Source organism: Dermacentor variabilis, chromosome 6, assembly GCF_050947875.1.
Source record: "Dermacentor variabilis isolate Ectoservices chromosome 6, ASM5094787v1, whole genome shotgun sequence".
Lineage (NCBI taxonomy): Eukaryota > Metazoa > Arthropoda > Arachnida > Ixodida > Ixodidae > Dermacentor > Dermacentor variabilis.
In genome coordinates this window covers 34,763,783-34,788,380 of record NC_134573.1, presented here as the reverse complement: position 1 = coordinate 34,788,380, position 24,598 = coordinate 34,763,783, and the positions used below count along the sequence as shown (strand labels likewise).

The following is a 24,598-nucleotide window of genomic DNA, read 5'->3' as shown; positions in this document are numbered from 1 at the left end:
AGCGTTCGAGGATCTTACCGAATAACGAGTTCATAACAAGGGGCCTATATGCAGATGGAAGGTGCGAGGGACGACCAGGCTTTAAGATAAAAATGATTCTGCCGACCTTCCAACAAGAGGGGAAGAGAGGGCGGCGAAGGAGGGAAAACCGACCTTTGGCCGAAACTGTGATGAGCGAAGCGAGCAGCAACCAGGCTGAGGCGATGGCGATGGCGGTCACCTTAGGCTCAACGAGCAAGTCCGCCAAATCACTTCGAAGAGCTAGCTGAGATAATTAAATAAGCCTATCAAATAGGTCCCGCCTACCACCTAGGCCTAACGTGGGAAACCGCCAGACCTAGACAAAGCCGGTACGTTTACTACTCTTACCACGAATTTAAAATTCGCGCCCCTACTCCATGCAAAAGTAAACACTTCAAAAACACCAGGTAATAAAAAGAAAAGAGTACTTAGCTACGAACGAAGTCGCTGAAGCCTCGAGCACAGGAGCGTTCGCGACATCAAGCCGAGAACGAACACGCCACCTTAAGCGCCCAATCTGATGCGCCGAGGCGAGCGCCATCTGGTGGTACTGCAAGGAACCGACACGCATGCATGCTGCTCTGTGATTGGTAGAAACGCGGCGCGACCGGTGTTGTGACGGTAGAACGTTTTCGCTCACGGCTAACGCACGATCAACGCTGGATTTTCTGCGCAACGAGGCTGTCACGAATTTAGGCATTACAAAAATTAAGAGACATAATGCAAACGCGTTAAAAAACATTTATCTCAATAACAACTATAACTCTAATGTTTATGTGTTCCGTTCCGCTGTCCCCGTTTTTATTTGCGGTCAATATGATATGCAGTAAACACCAACTAGGCCAAGCTGAAGTTCTTCTGGAACTCCAATGAAGAAAAGACGAACAGCAAAATAAACTCACACAGCATAAATCCTATACACACAAGAAAAATTCATAAAACTAGCTATATACATAAAAACAAAACTAGATGATGGGTATTTGCTGTTCATAGTTCAACTAGCCAAGTAACAAGTCATCCTTAGGGAAAGGATGTTCTTAACGGCACCAGTAGTGGCGGACATTGGCTCGGCGTTGCGTTGTACGTCTGCCTGCGCTGTGCCGACGCGGCGTCGACCTCCGTTGCAAGAGATGGGGTTGTTGCCCTCCACCAAGACCAGCGTGGCACGATCTGCGCCACTCGGGCGTTGTGCCGCTGACGTGGCCAGGTGATGCCTCCGTGGCACTGGGCAGTGGCCGGTTGTGGCCGCGTGGGGCTGGACCGGGGCCATGGAGCACTGGAACGGCGACGTCGCCTGCCAACTCTCGGGCTCTCCGGCCCGGGGTCATCGAAGCTGCCGCTTCCCGTACCCAGAGCACAACTGGAGATGCGCCTGCCTGGCTCCTCGTCAACGTCAGCATTGCCAGCTCTTCCGCCTTCGTCTCAATTTTCCTTCTTTTTTTTTCTAGCGCGCTTCACCGTATTGTGGCATCGCGTGTACATCTCTGTTTCGCCAACCGGCGTCGTCTTCACATAATCGCACGTGCATTGCCGGTGACCGTCACGGCTTGTCACCCGTTCGCCGTGGGCGCGAAGTCATCGACGGGATGTACAAGCCGGTGGGTCGTTCTGTACTCAAACGAACACAACGAAGGAGTCAGAGTCGGGAGAAGGACAGCAAAAAATATTTATCAACTGGCAATGACACAACCATTAAAATAAACACAAAAACACAAGAACACCTAACACACGTGCACTTAATCTAGATCAATGATGAATACAAAAAAATGCAACGAGGAATTAACGGTGCATATAAACATTCACGCTACACAAGAATACGCTTAACGGTTGTGCACCAAACAGAATTCAAAAGAAAACAAATGATGGCATACGCATGGCCGGGCAGCAGCAGCAAGTCCATAAAGCGTCGAGTCGACGGCAGAGTTTTCCCGAAGAAGGCTGGCAAGCGGGTCTCGTTGCGGTGGATGCGATTTTTGGGGCAGGGTTTCCCGGGAGTCTAGGTCTGACGTCTTCCCTCGAGCAGCTTGAACTAACTTGAGGGGAGCTTCGTTGCAGACGTTGGTTTGTCGTCTCTTACGCCAACTAGTAACTCTCCGTTCTGACGCGACTAGGCGGCCTAGGCGACATTGGACGGGACTAGCTCGTTCACGCTATTAAGCAGATTGCAGGCTCAGCTTCTAGATTGATTAGCTCGGTCTAAAACCTGCGTCTAAATAACTTCTCATTTCCATAGTTCCCTGTGTTGGGCAATGGCAGATATTGGTGACGATCCAATCAAGTTCACCCAATTGGATCCCGGCTCCTCCCAAGGTATTGGCCGCTCCCCCTTTATTTAGGGGCGAGGGAACGGGTGATTCCCCCCGCAATTGTAGGTCGCGCACTCGTATTGCACCACACACGCACACCCTTGAGTCCGTGTCGGGCCTCTGTAGTCCGTTCATAAACACAGAAGAAACGACGGCGGCCGACCACACGGCGATGTCGGCACACATACACTGTCAGCAATTCATGGACACAGGAATGCACCGCGTATTTCGGAGTATGCGCACTCCCGCCTTCTTATCAAGCTTCTCAGTGCACGCGCGGGGCAGAGAATACACAGGGGGTCCTACAAAATGCTGTCGGGCGTCACGGTCAAGCCGACGACAAAAAGACAATAATCTCTAAACTTGCCTTCGCCTTCTTTCGGCCGCTTTCCCGAGTGGCTGGCAATACTTGTCTTGCTCGCGGGACTCTATTTCCACGATCTTCTTGCGCACGTTGATCGGTGCTTCGCCGAGTCGAATAATGCCGCACCGTGACTCATGACGCCTTACTCTCTGCTCGCCCTCAAAACTATCGCTACCGTAATCACAGCCATTTCCTATAAGTCAGACACCGATGTGCAGCGCGTATCGCGCTTTTCTTAAGAGGACGCTTTAGTTCGGGGGCTCCAATATGAATGCATGGGAAAGGCGAAATCGTTTTTCTCGGCAAGTAATGCACCAAATGTTATGAGGTTTGTTGCATTTAGAAGACGTAGGTAAAATATAGTGACTGTTCGTAGCAAATCTTTCAGTTCGGCCGTCAATAAAAGTTCTCGAATTAATTAAGGGAAAATGGGACATCCACCCAATCGTAGCAATTGCTACAAATACGGTTTCCTCGAAAGAAAAGCCTCGCACTTAAAGAAAGATCCATCCTGGTCCAGGACTCGAACCCAGGACCACCGCCTTTCCGGAGCAGTCGCTCTACAGTCTGAGCTAACGAGACGGCTAGCAGATGGCAGGGCGACGTCGAATTTCTCAACAACTCGAAGCAAAGCCAAGAGTTTGACGTAACACTTCTGCGGAAACCCTCTCGGTGGAGAGAAGGAATTAAGCTAAAATGAGGCATCCACCCAACCGTAGCAATTGCTACAAACGAAACCCATACGGGTTCTTCGAAAGAAAAGCCCAGCAGTTGAAGAAAAATTCGTCCTGGTCTTCGATTCGAATCCGGGACCACCGCATTTCTGGGGCAGCCGTTCTGCCATCTGAGCTAACCAGGTGGCTAGCAGACGGCTAGCAGATTTGTCGACAAATTCGACTTCGCCCTGCCATATGCTAGCCACCTGGTTAGCTTAGATGGTAGAGCAGCTGCCCCCGAAAGGCGGTGGTCGCAGGTTCGAGTCCAAGAACAGGACGAATTTTTCTTCAACTGCGAGGCTTTTCTTTCGAAGAACGCGTATGGGTTTCCTTTGTACCAATTGCTATGGTTGGGTGGATGCCTCATTTTTTCTTAATAAATTACTCCTCTCCTCCACCTTATAGGATTCTGCAGAACTTTTACGTCAAAAATTGTTGAAGATCGCCAACTTTCCGAAAACGAAACTATTAAGTTTACAACCCTGTAATTCAGCAATAGAAAATGATATCATAGTTCTGCAAGTTGCATCTAATACTACATCTAAAGCGAACAACGTTAATGATTATGCATTGCTTTCCAATTGACTGCTAACAGTTGAGCAGGATATTTGCAAAACCCTTGTTCATGTAAACCCATATTCATGTGAACTATCAATTGATAAATGAAATTTCGCGCTTTGGATGCTCTAGCGGATTAAGTTCAAGCGATCTATGTCCTTAGTGCACAGCGATAAATTTGCAAACTTCGTGCTTCTATTTTATTTTTTCAGGCTTACCATATTGTAAGTTTCTTTTGAACAATACGGATTTTGAATCAAAAGTCTGCTTCCAACACTCACTAGATTATATCTTTCTCTGTCTAGTGCAACAAATTTCATTAAAATCGGTCCAGTGGTTACCTCAGGAAAGCGTTTCTGTATTACATGTTTTACATGTATTTCAAAAGGCGGCATCGGAGTTGGGCCCGAGCTAAAGTGTATGTCGCTTTCTGGACAAGTAATCATCAATAATGTCGCGTGGGTGAAAGCAAACGTCCGTAAAGCATGCGGAAGGTTTTAGTTGGGCAGAAAGTGGAGCGTAAAAGGCGTAACACTTCTCCACGCTTTGAGCCATTGAGTTTCCTGCAAAATTACTGGGCGGAACTATTGCGCTACTGAATCATGCAAGTACACGCACGGTGGTCGAGCCAGCACGATGGGATGATGTTTAAAACTGCCTAAGCTTCGTCCTTCTGGCTTCAAACTACTTCATGACATTGCGAATTCACAATTTTCAACGGAATATTGCAATATAAGTGCAACAGTTTGCAGCGATTGTGAATGTGGCCAGTGAAATTTAGGAAGACGAAGTGCGATAAACTACATCATTAAGCCGACAGAAGAAGTATACAAATCCGTATACTACGCATGGTAGCCGAACGATGATGATTATTTCTAAAGATAAAATTGATTCTGTGGTTTTACGTGCCAATCACGATATGAGCGGGGGATTCCGTATTAATTTTGACCCCGTGGGCGTTTCTTGACGTGCAACTCAATGCACGGCACACGGGCGTTCTCGCATTTTGCTGCCGTCGAAATGCGGCAGCCGTGGCCGACGAGATTCGGTGCCGCGCCCTCGGGGCTTAGCAGCTGCACGCCGAAGCCACCACGGAGGGATTTATAATAGCAACGTCGTTAAAACGGGGTGGCGACAGGTAGTCGTCTAGCCTGCTTGAGCTATTCATGTTTCACTAAATATATTGCGGTCTATTATTTTGTCTATTTCCAACTTGGACGATTTCTCTTCGTGGAAAATTCTATCTCTTCGTTGAAGCCGCATATGGCTGTAACGATCCCGGCTCCGTCTCTTCGCAGTTTTTTTCCCCCATTGCTTTACACCGGTCGCTTGCTTATCTCGAGTGCTGACAGCTTGTCGCTTCCATCAGCTTCGAACGCCAGCGCTTCTGGAAACCGAGTTCCTTATGATCCTGGCTGAATGAACATCTTGGCATTCCATTACAGTGTGCTGAGTTGTCTCCGGATTTGCTCCGGTATGTCGCCGTCATCAAGAAGCCAGCGAATTTCCGCGTCATTTGTGTGATCGTAGTTCCTTATAGCAATTTTTGCAGGAAATTCAATGCTTTAAGCATCTAGCGACAACAGTGAACAGTCTCCGGTTTTATGAACCGAGGTTCCACCTGCGGCAACCGTCATTTATATGCCAGGAAAGACTGCCTCCATCTTGATGGCGCAACGTAATCAATCAATAGAGTACAAAAGTTTGCGATCACTCGTGGCCTATGACCCTTGTGCAGAAGAGCCAATAATGCAGCTGAGTGTAATCGATAACTCTGGGAGCTCGTGAAGTTGTACGATGTCACAGAAAGAAGTCGCTGCTCAAATGCGACATTGAATGCTATAAATGTACGAGGACGCACTTTCTAAATGGTGGAAAACAATGCCCACGTCCTAAGAATCTAGTAGTTGTGTGCATCACGCCATGCACACTGTCACCGCTTTCACCAACACCCTCAACTCCTTGTCATTTCGTACACACGAATGTCGTGTCACAACGAAAAGAGATGTGCTTAACGGAGAGCGTTGCCATGCGAGCGTCTTTCCGCGCCAGGCATGCTGGCGGTTGTTTGTTTTCTTTTTTTTTTACTTGGGAGGTGGGGGGGAGGGCAAATTGTTTTTCCTGCGTGTTTGAGTGTTTCTTCTTTCTGTGTCCTGTTTTGCGTCACTTTGCAGATCCATTTATTTGAAGCATTGCGTGTCGTATTTTATCACCATGTGCCTTCATAGCGTTGGGAGTGATTTTGGCTGGCTCTGCGCATGCGCCAAGGCCCACCGGGATGACGATGCTTTCATGTAACCTCCAGCTGTCAGTTAGCACTCGTTTGCCCGTTCTACAGCGCCACCCCCGCGTGTTTCGCCATGTCTTATTATTTTGTTTAACGACGTGTGCAATCTGCCCAAACATCTGCACCCTTCCAGGGTTCCTGACTTCATCCGTCTCCAAGGACGAGGCGACGGCCCTATTGTTGTCGATGGCCGCCCTCTATCCGGCGCTACTCATGGGAGGTGAGTCCTTCGCTTGCGAGCTCGGCATTAGCTGTCTGGTGCAAGTCGGGCGCCTCGTAGCCGGCGGTATGCCGAGTGTACTACTACGCACAGAAATGGCACCACCCGGCTGTGTGCACGCGTCTACGTGACCTCCATTCTAGAAGCCACGTGCGGTACCAAGTTACCACGCCGCGCAGGTACAGTCTCGTGGTTAGCGCTTATGGTGGTTCATGGAACTGTGAACGTATTCGCTATAGCCTGCTAATGGCTATCGCCGTAGCGCTAGTCCCCTGCGCGAAGCGTGCATTTTTCAATCGCAGTAACAATTTAGTTTGACTTCTGAGGCGGTGGTCGATTTCGTCGCCCCTGTAAGGAACATACTAAACACGTGAAAATATGGTTGTAAAGGCGTCTGCAATATTTATTTATTTATTTATTTATTTATTTATTTATTTATTTATTTATGTAATTTCCTCAGGACCTTGTTCTAGCATTACATTGGGTTAGCTTTAGAATACGCAAAGAAAGTGTGCCCAAATTGTTCAGAGCAACAACGAGAAAGCAAATAAATAGATGAACGTGCGTAAAGCCAAGCGATAAACAACGGGAATTTAAGCATGATTATTATTCGATGTAAATAAGGGGCTCTATAACGTAAAGATAGTCCAAACTTTTCTATTCCAATTCTGTAATCAGTCCTCCATGATTGGTCAAAAAAATTTTGGGCCGCTTACACTTTGCCTGTCTCTCACGCGACGTCGCGAAAACCGCGAAAACACCCCATTTGATATGACATGTGCACACTGAATAAGCATGATTAGACCGAACGAAAAATTTTTTTTCTCATTCGAAGCCTTTTTCGCCATAATACTTTGCCATTGATCAAACGTTTTCAGGCTGCGCCTACTTCGCCTGTCTGGCATGTGACGTCACAAAACCGCAAAAACTCATAGCGTCAAAGTGACCTGTACGCGTTAAAGGCGTATTGATACGCTGAACAAAACTGATTTTTTTTCTGAATAGCCAGAGACTACGTGCAGCTGCATAGCCTTCGACGAACTGACAGTTTCGACAAGCGCGGATACACGCAACGTGTTAAGGCTGGTGGCCACATCACTTTCTACCTCGTCAACTTTGAGAGGACGTGTGCTAGAGTAGCACTCGCACAAGAGACCTGGTCGCAATGCCCCTTGACATTACTTCCAAACGAAGCAGCGGACGTAATCGCCAGATTGCCAGACGAAGATGCGAGTGACTACAATAGAAAAGCTTCAGCTGAGGCGAAGGTACAGCTTGTCTGCAGAAGCCTTAAGAATGAAGTTTCGTAACACGAGGCGCAGTCGAGGGGAGTCATTCTCGGAATTCGCCTATATATCTATGAGCTTGTTGGAAGAATGGCTTGAAGGTGCCAACGCATACGAGAACAAGCAACGTCTGGTTGAAGAGTTTGCGCTAGAGTAATTATATACGTCTATTCCGGAGCAAATGCGCCTGTGGATTCAGGACAAGTTAAACGTGGAGACGTTGCAAACGGCAGCTAGTTTGGCTGACGAGTACTGCTCCCGCAGAATGTAAAGTTTGGAAGAAGTGCGAAAGAAACAGTCGGGAGCATTCAAGAAGTTTCAGAAAGGAGCGAGAGAAATGGAACCAATGGAAACCCGACAACTTTCCCGCCCAAGTGCATGCAGTAAACCAAAAAGTTCCAAGTGTGAAGAAAAACGACCGTTAGTCTGTTACAGATGCCAACAAGCAGGCCATATCGCAGTAGGCTGCCGACAAGCAAATGTGTCCGTTAATCTGCTAACTGAGGAGGGCGATTTACTCTTGCCTTACACCCATGACATGACGGTGAACGGCATCAGTTGCAAGGTTCTACGTGACACAGGAGCAACATTTGATATCGTCCACCCGTCGTTTAAGCCCGAGGACTTCACCGGATCGTGTGTATGGGTGCGACAGGCACTAGAGCCCGACACGAAGTGCTTGCCGGTAGCCGAAGTTGAAATGACGGGCGCCTTCGGCAAATTTCAAACTCAAGCTGCTGTTTCAGACCTCGAAAAATCCCTTATATTTTTTCTAACAGATCAATGATGTAAATGCAAAAGGCAGGAATGGAACTTCATGCGAACCCTGTAATGGTCGTCACGAGGTCCCGGACAAAAGCGCGTACTAACGCTGCTTGTGCCGCCGAAATTCGAGAGCAAAGCGATCCGTCACAAGCGGCCGCAACGAGCGAAACCATTCCAGCCACACAAGCCGCTGGTAATGCCCCGGTCGCTTCCGCGCCCGGAGACAAAACGATAAGTCCAGTCAGTGAAAATTTTCAACTTATTGCACAGGTAGACAAAGCGTTCTCAAAAAGGATCAAGCGAACGACGAGTCACTGCAAACGTGCTGAGAAAGATCAAGACAGAACCAAAAGGGACCAGTATCGTTCACTGTCAAAGACGATATCTTGTACCGAACATTCAAAAACAAGAAGGGCCGCTCTTCCGAACAGCTTCTAGTTCCCCGAAAGTGTCATGCTGCATTTCTCAATTTGGTTCACAGCGATAGCTGGGCTGGCCATCTAGGAATAAACAAAACTAAGAGCAGACTATTGAACGACTACTACTGGCCGACGTGCTTCAATGAATCTGAGCAATGGGTACGTTCCGGCAACGTTTTCCAAAGGAACGGACGGCCAAACGAAAAACTCAAGGCACCTTTGGTCCGAGTGCCTTTAATTGGCGAACCTTGTCGCAGATTGGTAGTCGACATTGTTGGTCCATTACCAGTGACATCGGCGGCCAACAAATACTTTCCAACACTCATTTGCCCTGCCATGAAGTTCCCAGAAGCATTGGTGTTACCGGAATTAAGCTCCACGGCAGTTGTAAACGCGCTACTCGGCGTCTTTGCCAGAATCGGATTTCCCAGTGAAATTCAGTGCGACCAAGGTTCTGTGTTTACAAGCGCGCTCACCACGACATTCTTGCAGAAATGTGACGTATGCATTCATCACAGCTCTACCACCTGCAAAGTAATTCAGTCAAAAAACTTCACTCAGTAAGGAAGTGGATTCTGCGCGCGCTCTGCTTTGAGAAGGGCACCCACTGGGATGCGACTGTTCCCGCAATGCTCTTTGCTCTGCGCTCCGTCACTCGCGAAGCAACTGGATTCACCCCGACGGACCTTGTTTACGGTCGAGCGCTTCGCTCCCCGCTGACCTTGCTAAAAGAAAGGTGGGAGGACAAATTTGTAGACGAATCCGTTGTCGAGTACGTGCTGACATTGTTGAAACGCCTACGTGAATCGCAAGAATTGGCGCAGATCAACATGTCAGAAGCGAAGCAACGCGCAAAAGTGTTGTACTACGACAAATCTGCACGCACTCGAACCTTCAAGGAAGGCGACAAAATGCTGATTTTGAAGTCGTCGAAGGCAAATAAACTGGACGTAGCATGGGATGGGGCGGTCACGGTTAAGCAAAAGCTTTTCGACACCAATTAATTGGCAACGACGCTCCGTAAACGCAACGACGTGACAATTGTCAAAAATTGTCAACTTTCGTATTGATAATTTTTCGTGAAAACATAGCCTGCTAACCGACTGTCAACATGGGTTTAAGAAAAAGTGGTCTACGGAAACTGCTTTAAATATACAGAAGGAGCTTATTCTAGAGAACATCGAAAAAAATTTCTGACTTTAGGGTTATACTTAGACTTCAGCAAAGCCTTTGATAGGGTCAACCATAAATTGCTGCTGATAAAGCTGGAAAAATATGGCTTCCGAGGAATAACACTTGAACTTATCCGATCTTATTTAGAAAGCCGACATCAGTTTGTTGAAGTTAATGAGTACAGGTCGCAGATAAAACCTTTGACAGTGGGTGTGCCCCAAGGTAGCATCCTTGGCCCGATACTTTTCCTGTATTACATTATTGATATTGTACAAGTGATCGATATGCGTAAATTTGTCGGGTATGCAGATGATTGCTCTGTTTTCTTTACAGGTAAAGATTTAAAAGAAATAACGCCTATAGCAGGCCCCGTTTGTTATGGACTTCGAGCATGGTCTAAGGCAAACGATCTCATCCTCAATAAAACCAAAACAAAATGCATTATTTTTCATGCTCCGGGAAGTTGCACTATATTGTCAGATAATGTTGTGTTGGGTCCGTATAAAATTGACATTACGTCATCCATAAAAACCCTAGGCGCAATATTCACAGCGCATATGTCCTGGAATGAACACGTTAGTCATGTTTGCTCAAAGGTACGAAAAGTTGTTGCTGTGTTAAATCGGAATCGAAGTGCATTACGTTTTAAAGCTGAGTGTCTTATATATCATGCTCTTTTCCATTCACACGTCAGTTACTGTTCACTTATATGGGGTAACACTACAGCGCAAAATATTCAAACGCCGGAATTACTTCAACAGAAAGCAATTCGGGCGATAGCGAACGTTTTTTTTTTCCACCATACGCAAGAGCTTTTCCAACAAAACAGAATAACCAGAGCCCGTGACATATATAACTTCAAAACATCACTAAGCTATAGAAATGCTATGCTAGGAAAACTCGATTCATTGCTAACCCTGGCAACTCTACAACAAAATAGAAGTGCATATTCATATCGTAACCAGGCACCATGGCAGATCTCTTTCTCACGTACTAATTATGGCTGCCAACGCCTTAAACATACAACACCTTCCCTACTTAACTATTTCAACCAACAAAATGTTGATGTGTTATCTCTAAACAAAACTAAAATGTTGGATTTGTTCTTATAGATGTGTGTTGTTAACTGCTCTAACAGTGCCGCAGAACTTATCATGTACTCTCGTTGTGTTTATACGTTCACACTTGTAACCATTATTCCTAAAATCCAGGTTTACGCTGCAGTGATTCTGCCCGGACCACATGGCAGGATTTGGGTTATAAACTGGATGCTGCAAAGGGCGTCTTCGCGTTTGTCAAAATTCGAGGATGTGACGAAGAAGAGTCGGCAATCCGATGTGTACTTGCCAAAAGGACTGGATAACGTTATACTTCCATGCAAAAATTGTCGTTACACGCAAATAGATCCATGTAGCCCGGCAACTCCGAGTAGCCGGTGCCAGAGCGATCGGCGGGCAGTCATCTACTCCTTTCGAAACGGGGCCGTGTCCAGTTATTCAGGGACAAAGAATCATGTTTTGTTTGGCATATTAATGCAACTTTAAAGCGTGCACGTGACACTGTCGAGGTGAATTTCCGTGGTGCCAAGTAAGCGCAGTCCGATAACTTTCGACTAATAGCAGAGGAGCTGTATGACGAAAAAGGCGTCGAATAAGAAAGAATTATTTTGCTTTTATTCCATCTGATTATGCATAATGAGTGGGTGCCCGTCACATCAGATGGGGAGTTTTCGAGGTTATCTTGACGTCGCATGGTAGACAGGCGATGGGGGGTGGCGAAATTTTTTTTACCAATCATGGGGAAGCCCTGCATAATTGGAATAGAAACAGTTTGGAATAGCTTTACGTTATAGGGCCCATGGTTTGTTGCGGATACAGCATATCGAGGCATAGTTATATTTCAGAGATGAGTAGCAAGAACTAGTGGTGAAGTTCAGTGTTTGACGGAAGCCCGTCTGGTCGGGATGAAACATGGTTAAAAGGTAAACAAAAACCCGGGGCACTTCGCCGACCAAATAAAGATTTAAAAGAAAAGAAGACATTTCGGCTCCCACACGGGAGCTTTGTTCACGGGTAGAAGAGGAAATCGACGGCAAGCTTCCGTTCCTTGATATGCTGATTGAAAGAAAGGGGCCTACTTTGTCGTTCGCAGTTTTCAGAAAGCCAACTCACACAGGACGCTACTTGCATTTCGGCTACTTGCATTTCGGCTCCTTGCAACCTGCTTCTCACAAAAGGGCAGTGGTTTCGACGCTTCTACGACGCGCGGAGAAAATCTGCACGAGACAAGAAGACTACGCAGCCGACGTAAGCGTGGTACGGCGGGAACTACCAGCCTGTGGTTACCCGTGCTCTTTCTTGAATGCTGTCGAACGACATATGGCACGTCCGCAGTTACCCTATGCTGCCTCTAGTCAAAAGCGCGCCGGAATACCATATATACCGTCCACAAGTGAAGCTCTAAGCCGTATTCTGCGTTCATACACTGTTCAAGTGGCACACATTCCAAACCAGAAACTACGGCAATTACTCGTCAATGTTAAGGACAAATTACCAAAAGATAAATTCCCAAGTGTTGTGTACGTTGTCCCATGCGCGGATTGCGACTACGTGTACATAGGCGAAACTGGCGACTTTGAAAGGCGTCTTAAACAGCACAATTATGACGTCAAAAAAGGAAATGTGAAATCCAGTGCTTTGGCTGAGCATGCCACTTCAAGCGGCCACGCAATCGACTGGGGGAAGGCACGTGTCCTTGCCAGGGAAAAAGGGCTATCTCGACGCCTTTATCTTGAGTCCCTCATGATCCAGACTACGCCACACACTCTGAACAGGAGCGATGGCAATCTGCCGTCAGCGTATGCGCGCTGCCTGCGTCACGCGTTCAAGACAATTTAAGCGAGCTGCTCGAGCACCTTTTACCTGTGAACAAGGCTCCCGTGTGGGAGCCGAAACGTCTTCGTTTCTTTTAGAACTAGCGATGAGTAATTTAGTGGACTAAGGTTTGCTAACATAACTTTCGCTTTAAACGTGTGATTTAAGTACAGGCGGGTGGTGTTGAGGAGTGACGGTGTGTGATATGCAGTTTTAGAGTCGGCTGTGTAACGGACACCCACCGGATGCAGAGTACCTTCGGTTCTTGACTTAGAGTCAACCTCTCCAGTCACTATCATCGTATCACCACTTGGTAATATTCGGTGGCAGGAGTGTGTTCCCATTAGAACTTTAGGAAACAGAGTGTAGACGTGGTAATTTCGGAACACCGGAAAGCGCGGGTGGGCGCAGCTGCGTACCAGCTGCCTGGTCCTGCCAGGACCAGGCAGGATTCCGTAAAGGCTACTCAACAATAGACCATATTCACACTATCAATCAAGTGATAGAGAAATATGCGGAATATAACCAACCCTTATATGTAGATTTCATTTATTACGAGAAAGCGTTTGATTCAGTCAAAACCTCAGCAGTCATGGAGACATCACGGAATCAGAGTGTAGACGAGCCGTATGTAAAAATACTGCAAGATATCTATAGCGGCTCCACAGCCACCGTAGTCCTCCATAAAGAAAGCAACAAAATCCCAATAAAGAAAGGCGTCAGGCAGAGAGATACGATCGCTCCAATGCTATTCATAGCTTGTTTACAGGAGGTATTCAGAGACCTGGATTGGGAAGAATTGGGGATACGAGTTAATGGAGAATACCTTAGTAACTTGCGACTCGCTTATGATATTGCTTTGCTAAGTAACTCAGGGTACCAATTGCAATGCATGCTGACTGACCTGGAGAGGCAAAGCAGGAGGGTGGGTCTAAAAATTAACCTGCAGAAAACTAAAGCAATGTTTAACAGTCTCGGAAGAAAACAGCAGTTTACGATAGGTAGCGAGGCACTGGAAGTGGTAAGGGAATACATCTACTTAGGGCAGGTAGTGACCGTGGATCCAGATCATGAGACTGAAATAATCAGAAGAATAAGATTGGGCTGGGGTGCGTTTGACAGGCATTCTCGGATCATGAGCAGCAGGTTGCCATTACCCCTCAAGAGAAAAGTGTATAACCAGCTGTGTCTTACCAGTACTCACATACGGGGTAGAAACCTGGAGGCTTACGAAAGGGGTTCTACTTAAATTGAGGACGACGCAACGAGGTATGGAAAGAAGAATGATGGGTGCAACGTTAAAGGATAAGAAAATAGCAGATTGGGTGAGGGAGCAAACGCGAGTTAATGACATCTTAGTTGAAATCAAGAAAAATAAATGGTGCATGGGCAGGACATGTAATGAGGAGGGAAGATAACCGATGGTCATTATGGGTTACGGACTGGATTCCAAGGGAAGTGAAACGTATCAGAGGGCGGCACAAAATTAGATGGGTGGACGAGATGAAAAAGTTTGCAGGGACTACATGGCCACAATTAGTACATGACCGGGGTGGTTGGAGAAGTATGGGAGAGGCCTTTGCCTTGCAGTGGGCGTAACCAGGCTGATTATGATGATGACGGATTCATTCACCCTGATTTTTCATATACATTCGCGTGGACGACGGGACCGCCGCCACGAGTGAGCGGAAGGAACGGAAACGAGACACGGAAGCGCTTGGAACGCGGACAAACAGAGGGCCGTGCGTACGCAGACCTGGCCGACGCGGGTCAAAGTGTATCTGTTGTCAAATAGTATCTGTTGTCAGCTTAATATCTGGCGCGGGTTGTACTTGAAGGCAATATATTAACATTTCTTTCCAGTTGGTGGAGTGCTTGAAGCCTGCTTCAGCAGCGCCGCGGGTCATCTCGGCATAGCTTTATCTTCGGGATCGGCCCACGTCTTTTTTTTATTTTTTTGCCTACGGACATCGATTCGCTAGAAACTAGCCATATGCAGCTTCGTTGTAAAAAACAACACTAAATGGAACATGGCTGCCGAAGCAATAGTTACGTGCACTTTCGTCGAACGCACTGTCTCCTAGGTTGTCGCTATCAACGCTGCCGATCTGGCCTACGGCTCCCGCTCTATGCGTCGGTACGGCGGTGAGTCTACACTATGTGCTAGACAACTCCCTCTGCGCATACGCGCCATTATACGCGCGTTGCAGCAGTGGCTCACAAATGGCGCCTCATCCCACACCGGAAGTTAAACAAGGCGTATTTCTCTATCGTTGACACAAATAAAAGTATGCGTGCGCGAGCTCAGAACATCCAGCGGGGTCAAAAAATCAATCCGAACCCTCTGCGACGACATCTCACTGGGATGCACGAGACGCGAGCAATCATCACCCGACCGACACGTTGGCTCGAAATCGCTCTCGACCCGAAACGAGCAGTGGTACTTGTAACAGAAAGTGGCGCAAAAATAGACACACTTACCTAAGAGTGTGTGCGGAAAACGAGCACGCAACGAGTACGAAAAACGAGTGCTACACTCGTGCTGTTTATGGACCACTAAACCGACATGAACCACAAAATGCATGTGTATAGGTACACCCTACATGTCTTGGGCTACACTCAACATATTTTACCTTACGTATTTAGCGGCGGTTGCAGGTGAATAAATCGTGTGAGCGTAGCGGCTGTTCTTTGTACCATCCCACGTGATTGCGCCTGTTTTTGTCACGCTTTATGTTGCAAGTACGTGTCACACGCAAGGCCCCGTGAAATTTCTTTACTAGAGTAGTGTACATCATCTCGAGCAAATGCTTCAGATTTAAACCCAGAAAATTGTAGCGCATTAAGGCCATCCTTGAGGTAACTTTGTACGGCACAGGCCCTGAGCAATCAATTAGGTACTGCCTGCATGCGTTCACCACACGGCGTATCCCCGGCCCATTAGTATAGTTGAAGGAGGACTACATGTTGGGCTAGTTTGTCTTCTACGCGTGACCCATGACACGCATAACAGAATCGGAGGAAGGGGGGTTGTCTTCTTACGGCAGAAAGCTACATATTATTCGATTTCTAATAAATGACACATTTCCAGTTCGTCGGAAGAAAGAAAATTCAGAGAGTAAAAGAGAAAGGACAGGCGACGACTGGTTTATCTGACTGTTTGTTGACATTATAGGCCTCAAAAAGCAATCTGAAAAGAGAGGATGTCCTGTTCTCTCTTAATCCTTGAATTGTCGGTTTCTTCCGAATTTCTCCAGCTGTTGTGTGTTTTATGCTGTTGCCCTAATTCCCCTCGTTGGCTGAATTTTCTCGCGATGCAGCCGAAGCGAAGTGGCATCGGGCTCGTTCAGTCCACGGGAGCAAGGACGCATGCGGGCGCCGAGTGTCGATGCCTTTCCTTCTGTGACGCAGTTGTTTTGTGTCCACTCAACCATCGCCTCCTCTTTTTTCACTGCCGGCGCAATCACTCCCTCGCCAATGGGAGCTGTTGGTGCACCTTAGTTCAGTGAGTGGCCGCGATGCGACGCTACCCAGATGGTACCACTAAAACCCCTTGATAATTTGAAAGTAGTGACACTCTCCTCCTCACGGCACTTTCCTCCTCGATTCTCCTCGCCCGCCGGCTGCGCACGGCGCGCTTTTCCTCCTGGGCTCCCGCGGACGGGCCGCAGGATTCTATGGAGGCGTGTTATTTTGGGCCAGTTGCGCGCTCCAGTGCGGTTGAAAATTTTGAGAAATGCTAATAACAGCACCGATAATGCTGGAGGCAACGTTTATGAGCAGGTTGGTTTTTTCTTAAAGCTGTATGAACGGGGTATACCGATGTAAAGGGAGCTTTGAGCCGAGTTCTATACTCCAAACAATTTTTCTGCCACATGATCAGATGCAATACTTCGTGCGTCTGATCTAGTATTGCTTGTGGCACATCCCTTTGTGTATGGCTTATTAAGCGAAAGCCTTAGACCTCTGTTTCAAGGTCCCATTGTGAGCTACAGAAAATATCACGTGACCGAAGGAAGGCATGTGCAGCCCCGTATAAGAGATGATTAATGATTAGTGGAGTAATTATTGATTATTGATTGGATTAAGATTAATTCGGGTGTATTAAGGAGGATTAAGGTGGATAAAGGAGGACTAGGTTGGATTAAGGTCGATGAAGATGAATTATGGTTGATGAATGTGCGTTGAGGTGCATTAAGGACAATTATAGTGGATTAGGGTGGATTAAAGTGCATCAAGAAGGGCAATGGTGGATTAAGAAGGATTAAGGTGCTTTAAAAAAGATTATGGTGGGCTAGCGTGAATTAAAGTGAATGAAGGAGGATTAGGGTGGATTAAGATGGATTAGGGCGGACTAAGGTAGGTGAATGTGTATTCTGGTGGATTAAGGTGAATTAAAGTCGATTATAGTGGATTAGGGTGGATTAAAGTGAATTAGGAAGCATTAGGGTTTATTAAGGAGGATTAAAGTGCATTAAGTAGGGTTAGAGTAGATTAAGGTCGATGAAGGTGGTTTAGAGTGCATTAAGGATGACTTTCGTGGATTATGGTGGATTAAAGTGAATGAAGGAGGATTAAGGTCGACGAATGTGGATTCGGCGGATTAATGTGCATTAGGAGGATTATCGTAGACTAATCGGTCTTAATACTCAATGAACCCTAATTCATCTTAGTCCACCCTAATCCACCTTTATGCTCCTTCATCCACCTTAATCCAGCTTAATACTCTCAATCCACCTTAATACAACCTAATCAATCTACATCGCCCTTAATGCACCTTAGCTTACCTATACGGTCTTAATCCTCCTTTATCAGCCCTAATCCACCATAATCCGCCTTAATTCACCTTAATCCACCTGAATCCTTATTCATGCACCTTAATACAACTTGATCCTGCTTAATAGAGCCAATCTACCTTATTACACGCTAATCCACCTTTATCAAACATAATCTAGCTCCATGGTCCCTAATCCACCTTAATCTGCTCAAATCCATCCTAATCGGTCTTAATCACCCTTTGTCAGCCCTAATTCACCTTAATCCACATTAATCGACCTTAATCTTCCTTTATCCACCCTTATCCGCCCTAATCCTTGTTCATGCACCCTGAACCAGCCTTGTCGGTCTTAATACCCTTTCACCAACCCTTCACCTTAATTCACCATAATCCGCCTTAATCGTCCTCCACCCACCTTAATCTTTATCATGCATCTTAATCCTTAATGCACTCTAATCCACCTTAATCTTCTTTAATACACTCTAAGCAACCTTAATCCTCCCTAATCCACCTTATGTCAATCACTAAGGTTTCATTAATTAACTTGGGTAATCATTCTCTTATACAGGGGTGGACATTCTTTGGGTCACCTCTGGCCTTCCTTGGGTCACGTGATACTGCCAGTTTAGAACGCGACCTTGAAACACAGAGATCTAAAGGCTTTCGCCTTAAAACTTAAAAAAAAAACTCAATGTTGACTAGCTAACGCTCATCACCTGCAATACCACGGGTATACTTGCCACTAATTGCAAAGCAGAATCTATAATGCTGCACTTCCGACTGAATAACAACAGTTAGCGACGTGGGAGGTGATGGAGCCGCCCCAGAATATTAAGCATACCGAGGACAACCGCAACAAAAACGCTGATGAGCAGGCCGGAAGAATAAAAAAAATGCTGAATTACGGGATGCTTTGCTACGAGCTATAAGAAAGACGCCTCAGCTCGCAAACAACGCTGTTTTTTTGTCGGAACAAGTTCTTTCGGCCAATGTCATGCAGCCACTGCTTCCTAAGCAAGCCGTCACGCTTTCCTTGTGGTAACATAAAAACGGTATAACCATCTTCAGGCTTCTTGCTGCAGTTATATGCGCAACAGCCCGGCATAGCGCTAGCACATAGAGCAGGAAACACAGCGTACAACGTTCGCTACGCCGAGCTATAGCACTGAGGCAGCCGTGCTCAGGAGGAAAATGGCGCGAACGAAAAAGAAAAACACAAACAAAACTCAAGATACGCGCGTTTCCAACGGCAACGGCAGGGAGACCAATCGTCGTGCAGAAAAACGGGGGCATAACTGGTTACCGCGGGGGAAAGCGCAAGGGGCGAGGAGGAGGCGAGGAGGTCGCGCGGCGGCGGCATAGTTCAAAGAGTGTCGCTACTTTCAAATTATCAAGGGATTTTAGGCTAACCTTTTTCTCCTTCCGCACAACAACCACTTCTCAGGTACCACTAAGCAGCGACACTCTCCTCCTCGATTCTCCTCGCCCGCCGGCTGCGCACGGCACACATCGTGCGTCTGATCTAGAATTGCTTGTGGCACATCGCTTTGTGTATGGCTTATTAAGCGAAAGCCTCTCCGTTTCAAGGTCACGTTGTGAGCTACAGAAAATATCGCTTGACCGAAGGAGGGCCGGAAGCGAACATGGGCATGTACAGCCGTGTATAAGAGATGATTGCTGATTAACAAAGTTAGGTAATGTTTGATTAGTGATTGGATTAAGATGAATTAAGGAGGATTAAGGTATATTAAAATAGTTAAGGTGGAATAAAGTCGATGAAGGTGGATTAGAGTGAATTAAGGTGGATAAAGGTGCATTAGGGAGGATTAGGGGATTAAACTGAACTAAGAAACGTTAGGGCGGATTAAGAAGGATTAAGGTACATTAAGTAGGATCAGTGTGGATTAAAATCGTTAAAGGTGGATTAGGCTGCCTTAAGGAACATTATCGTGGATTAAGCTGTATTAAGGAAGATTAGGGTGGATTAATGTGCATGAAGGAGGATTACAGGGATTAATGTAGATGAAAGAGGATGAAGGTATATTATGGTGAATTAAGATCGGTTAAGGTATATTAGGGGTATTAGGGCTGATTAAGGTGGATGAAGGATTATAGCATGGATTGAGGTTTATTACGGTAGGCTTTACAACCTTAATACTCCTTCATCAAGCTTAATCCAACCTAATCCTCCTTAATCCTTGTTAATGCGCCTTAATCCTCCGTAATATACCCTAATCGGTCTTACAGCTCCTTCATCAAGCTTAATTCACCTGAATGCTCCCTCATCCACCTTAATCTTCCTTCATACACCTTAATCCTTATTCATACACCTTAATCCACCTTAATACACCCTAATCCGCCTTAATACACGCTAACCCACCTCCATCAACCCTATTATATCCTAATCGGTCTTAATCCTCCTTTATGAACCCTAATTTACCTTAATCTACCCTAATAGACTTTAATCCTCTTGCACCCATCTTAATCCTCCCTAATCCTTGTTCATGTACCCTAATCCGCCCTAATCGGCCCTAATACTCCTTCGTCAGCAATAATTCAACTTAATCCACCCTTATCCTCCTTCATCCACCTTAATCCGCTTTCAACACCTACATACTTATTCACCTTAATCCTCCTTAATTCACTCTAACCAACCTAAATTCAATCACTAATACAGGGGTGGACATGCTGGGTCGCGTCTAGCGTTCCTTAGGTCACGTGATATTTTCTGTTCACAACGCCACCTTGAAGCATACTGATCTAAAGGCTCTCGCCTTAAAACCTAAAAAACACAATGTGGAAGCGAGCGCTCATCACCTGCAATACCGCAGGTATACATGCCACTAATTTTTTGAGGGCTCGCATTCATTGTATCTGATTGACGCACAGATCGACGTAAGCTAGAAATAATATCTCCTCTATAAGCCACTATATCAATTTTCAGTAAAACAGGCAACGGATCGTAAAAGTTGCGATACGTGCGATCGAGAGGCTGTATCTTCACACCTAATGTTCACATCGGAAGCAGAATCTAGACTGAATAACAACATCTGGCGACGTGCGAGGTGATGAAGCCGCCGCAGCATATTAAGTATACTACGACCACCGCATGTTCATGCAACGTTCAAATTGCCGCAACAAAAACGCTGGGGAGCAGGCCAGAAGAATGAAAAAAAAAATACAGCATTACGGGATGCTTTGCTACGAGCAATAAGAAAGATGCCTCAGCTCGCAAACAACGCTGTTCTTTGCGGGAACAAAGTTTTTCCGGCCAAGGTTATGCAGCCACTGCTTCCTGTACAAGCCTTCGCGCTTTCCTTGTGGTATCATAAAAACGGCATAACCATCTTCAGGCTTCTTGCTGCAGCTATATGCGCTAGCATAGCGCTAGCACATAGAGCAGGAAACATAGCACAGAACGTTCGCTACACTGACCTAAAGCACCGAGCCAGCCGAGCTGAGGAGAAAAATGGCGTGAACGAAAAAGAAAAACGCAAGCAAAACGCAAGATCCACGCGTTTCCAAGGGCAACGGCAGGGACACCAATCGTCATGCAGAAAAACGGGGGCAAAACCGGTTGCCGCGAGAGGGACGCGCAAGGGGCGAGAAAGAGCGGCGAGGAGGTTGCACGGCGGCGGAAGAGTTCAAAGCGTAGCGGTACTTTGAAATTATCAAGAGACTTTAGGTACCACTGCTGGGTCACGCGTGCGTCTGAGCGCGCGCGGCTGCCGTTCCTGAGGAGAAGCGGTTATGCGTCCATGCGTCTGTCAGTTTATCCCGCGTCTGTCAGTCTTCCTGCGGCTTCCGTCGTGAGGCGCCACCCAGCTGGTACTCTCCCCCACGACCGTAAAGCGGGCGCGAACGAGCGAGAGAGCAGTAAATGACGATAAAAGAGGGTGTTTAAGGGTTAGATCGGCCGCATTTGGCTGGCAGTGAAGAAAATAGAGGCGATGACTGAAGGAACAAAAAAATCACTGATAGTTATGATACTCCTTAATGGCAATTTTGAGCACAGCTGTCTCTATAGATGTTTTGAATTCGCGATATATTGTGGCAAATAATTTGATTCTGAACGACAAGATTCTCTTGGCGGCTGCGCGGAGCGTCTGCTCGGGCAGCTCGTTTAGCAGCAGCGGCAAGCGAAGCGTTCCCACCGTGTGGTCACTAATTTCTCACAAACAAAGCGTGAAAACGAGAACGCGTGGCTCGCGTAGAGCCCATTCTCTAGCGGCTGCGGCCCAGGCGACGTAGCGCATGCGCAATGGGTCCGAAGCCCACACCAGTGTTTTGTTTCCATTATGGTATCCCTGCACGCGCTTGCTGCATGCCTGGTCGCAGCCGTAGAGAACGTCTCGAGTGGCACTCTGATTTCCCCTCACGCTCTCGCCATACTCTCCTCATCCGCTTTCCTCCTCGCACTCTCTTCGCTGTCGCCATCTTTCATCCCCGCTTCGTTCCACATTCGCTCTTTCATCCTTCGCTGTGCTCGTTGGTTCGGTTACGCGGACGCTCAGTGAAGGAACGGGCGCCTAAAAGCTGCACTCAAAAAGGGTCTGCACTAAGACGTCGCTATACAAGACCCAGCAGCACACACCGTGTCACGCTCGTAGCGACCCATGAATTACTTGAGGGAACATGCATGAGCTAGCAGTTATGCATGGTTGTTCAGCCTGTATGGGAATAATTGATGGGTAGAACATGAATATGCTTCAACTTCGTTCTTCTGACTTCGGACAGCTTTCCTATTTTTCGAATTGATCAACTTGAACACAAAATTCCGTTTTATAGATGCAATGATCCGCGCTAATTAGGAACGTGTGCAAAGCCTTACGGCTTGGCTATATTTGAAAGCTATAGCCGTGCTGGAATAGTAATTTTTGACACGTAATCGAATATTGAATACTTTTTCCAATAGTTGTCGAATAATGAACGGCTGTTTCCACAAATAATATAAGATGATCTTCGCATCCTAGTGTATTCAAAACGCTTAGAAACTTTCCGTCACTACATTACACGTTTCTAAGTGTTCTTCGCTGAAAGCACAAATTGAGCATTAGGAAGAAATAAGCCGTTTGTCCTCCTGTTCACGGCTCTTGTGCCAATTTAAATGATAACGGTTCAGCCGGAAACGCCTGCTTACTTGAGTGACGTATACCGAATGTTCCGCTACGTAACTTCCCGTGATTAATATCTATTGGGTGGAATAAAATTTATCGCACTTTCAGCTCCCAATTTTCTGTTTTATCGCGGGTAATTGACGAATTAAGGTATCCGAGAACTACTCGTGAAATATTCTTATTTACAAATAGTGTTTATTCGATTCCAAGACCGAATCGAATTGGACGAAATTCGATTCTTTCGAATCATCGCACACCTCTGAAAAAGCGTGAGAAATAATGCCTTAATAACGTCTGACGCCGCAAGCACGTATCCGCCATTTACCCACCACGGAAGCTGAGCAATCGCAGCGGTAATTGTTGTCGGATGCATGCGTATTGAGCTGCTTTACCCTCGCAGGTGTGCTGTGGCCCGTGGAGGGTACACCGGCGGTGCTCCGTCCCGTGAGCTGGTCAGTGCCACAGGCTCTGCCTGCGCACGCCATGCGCGGCGTGATGCTGCGCAACTACACCTTCAACAACTCACACGTGCTGCAGGCGGTCGGGGCGACGAGCCTCTGGACGGTGGCCTTCATGGCGCTCTCCATGATCATGTACTCGCTCTCCAAGTGAACCGGCACGCATTATAAAGACGATTGTACTATGCCTCTTGTCCACCTGTCTCATTTGTCGCGACTCGCCCTTTATTTGGCGGCTGGCCTTCACCAGAAAGAGGGAGCTGCTCTGTGGCAACCGGACACACATGTCCGTTGTGTGCAGTCGTATGTGTACAGAAGTAATTCAACAGGTAATCGGAGGGGCCACGTGATATTACGCGTGGAATCGTAACCCGGAATTGTAATGAACAGTTCTTGCACGCATTCGTGCAGCATTGACGTGAAGGCTGCCTGCTGACAACTATCAAAACAAGTATTGCTCATAAGCCTGCTTTTCTTTTCCCATGGGATGGCCACGTGTTGTCACATCTTGACATGTATTGCATAAATGACAATCTTTGCGATTGTAGCTCTCGTTATCGGCAGACAATTTTTTCCCACCCATCCCCTCTTGCTTTCTTATCACTTTCTTGGTTTATTCCTAGCATACTTCTTCGAAGCGAAAAGCTTCGCTACGCTAGTCAGCACCGCGCTTCGCGCGAGCCGGCGTATGTCGGAATTGGTTCCGTAAGCGTGTTCGGAGTCGGCGCAGGTGGCCACTGCCGCGCGCTATGCGTCATCGTTTGACGTTCGCCGCAAGCGCGTGTTTATCGCGGAGGCCGACTATATAACCGCTTGCCAGAGTATAGGCGTGCGCATTCAACATGGAAGGAGAAGAGAGTGATACTACAGATACAGAGAGCTGTGTTTATGGCTGTACAGAAATCGCAAGACAATGTGCCCAACAATTATGCATAAAGAAGTTTAATCAGGGGGGGGACACTCCCCGGTTCCGGTGGCACAGGAAATTGGCGCCATCTCTGTAATGGGCGACGCAAAAATCCGTTTTCCTTGCACGGACTCGTAAATCGGCGCGCGTGCCAGGTGGCGAAGCCCTTCCCCCCGCTCAACTCCTCTCCCTACGCCCTCTCTCGTAATACCCTCTCAACTCCCTCTCCTTCGACTGTCTACGCGCCCGCGCCGCCGTGCCATCCTCGCCGGCCCGGCTGCTGCTTAGTCCGCTACGTAACGCTTTATTTTTGTTATCTACTGTCATCGAGATGCGTGCGCTGCTGTGCGT

General features: G+C 47.0%; 1 protein-coding gene and 1 pseudogene across 6 annotated transcripts in view; both read left to right on the top strand.

Moving 5' to 3' along the window:
* Positions 1-23,527, top strand: part of LOC142584723 (ABC transporter G family member 23-like) — a 269,091-nt gene extending 245,564 nt beyond the window's left edge. For all 6 annotated transcript variants that reach the window (XM_075694944.1, XM_075694945.1, XM_075694948.1 and 3 more), the window contains 2 exons: positions 6,386-6,472; positions 23,283-23,527. In XM_075694944.1, the coding sequence (XP_075551059.1) occupies positions 6,386-6,472; positions 23,283-23,494 (299 nt within the window). In that variant the 3' untranslated portion in view covers positions 23,495-23,527. The remainder of the gene's footprint in view (positions 1-6,385; positions 6,473-23,282) is intronic.
* Positions 14,766-14,933, top strand: LOC142586455 (U2 spliceosomal RNA; annotated as a pseudogene).
* Positions 23,528-24,598: the final 1,071 nt, after the last annotated feature.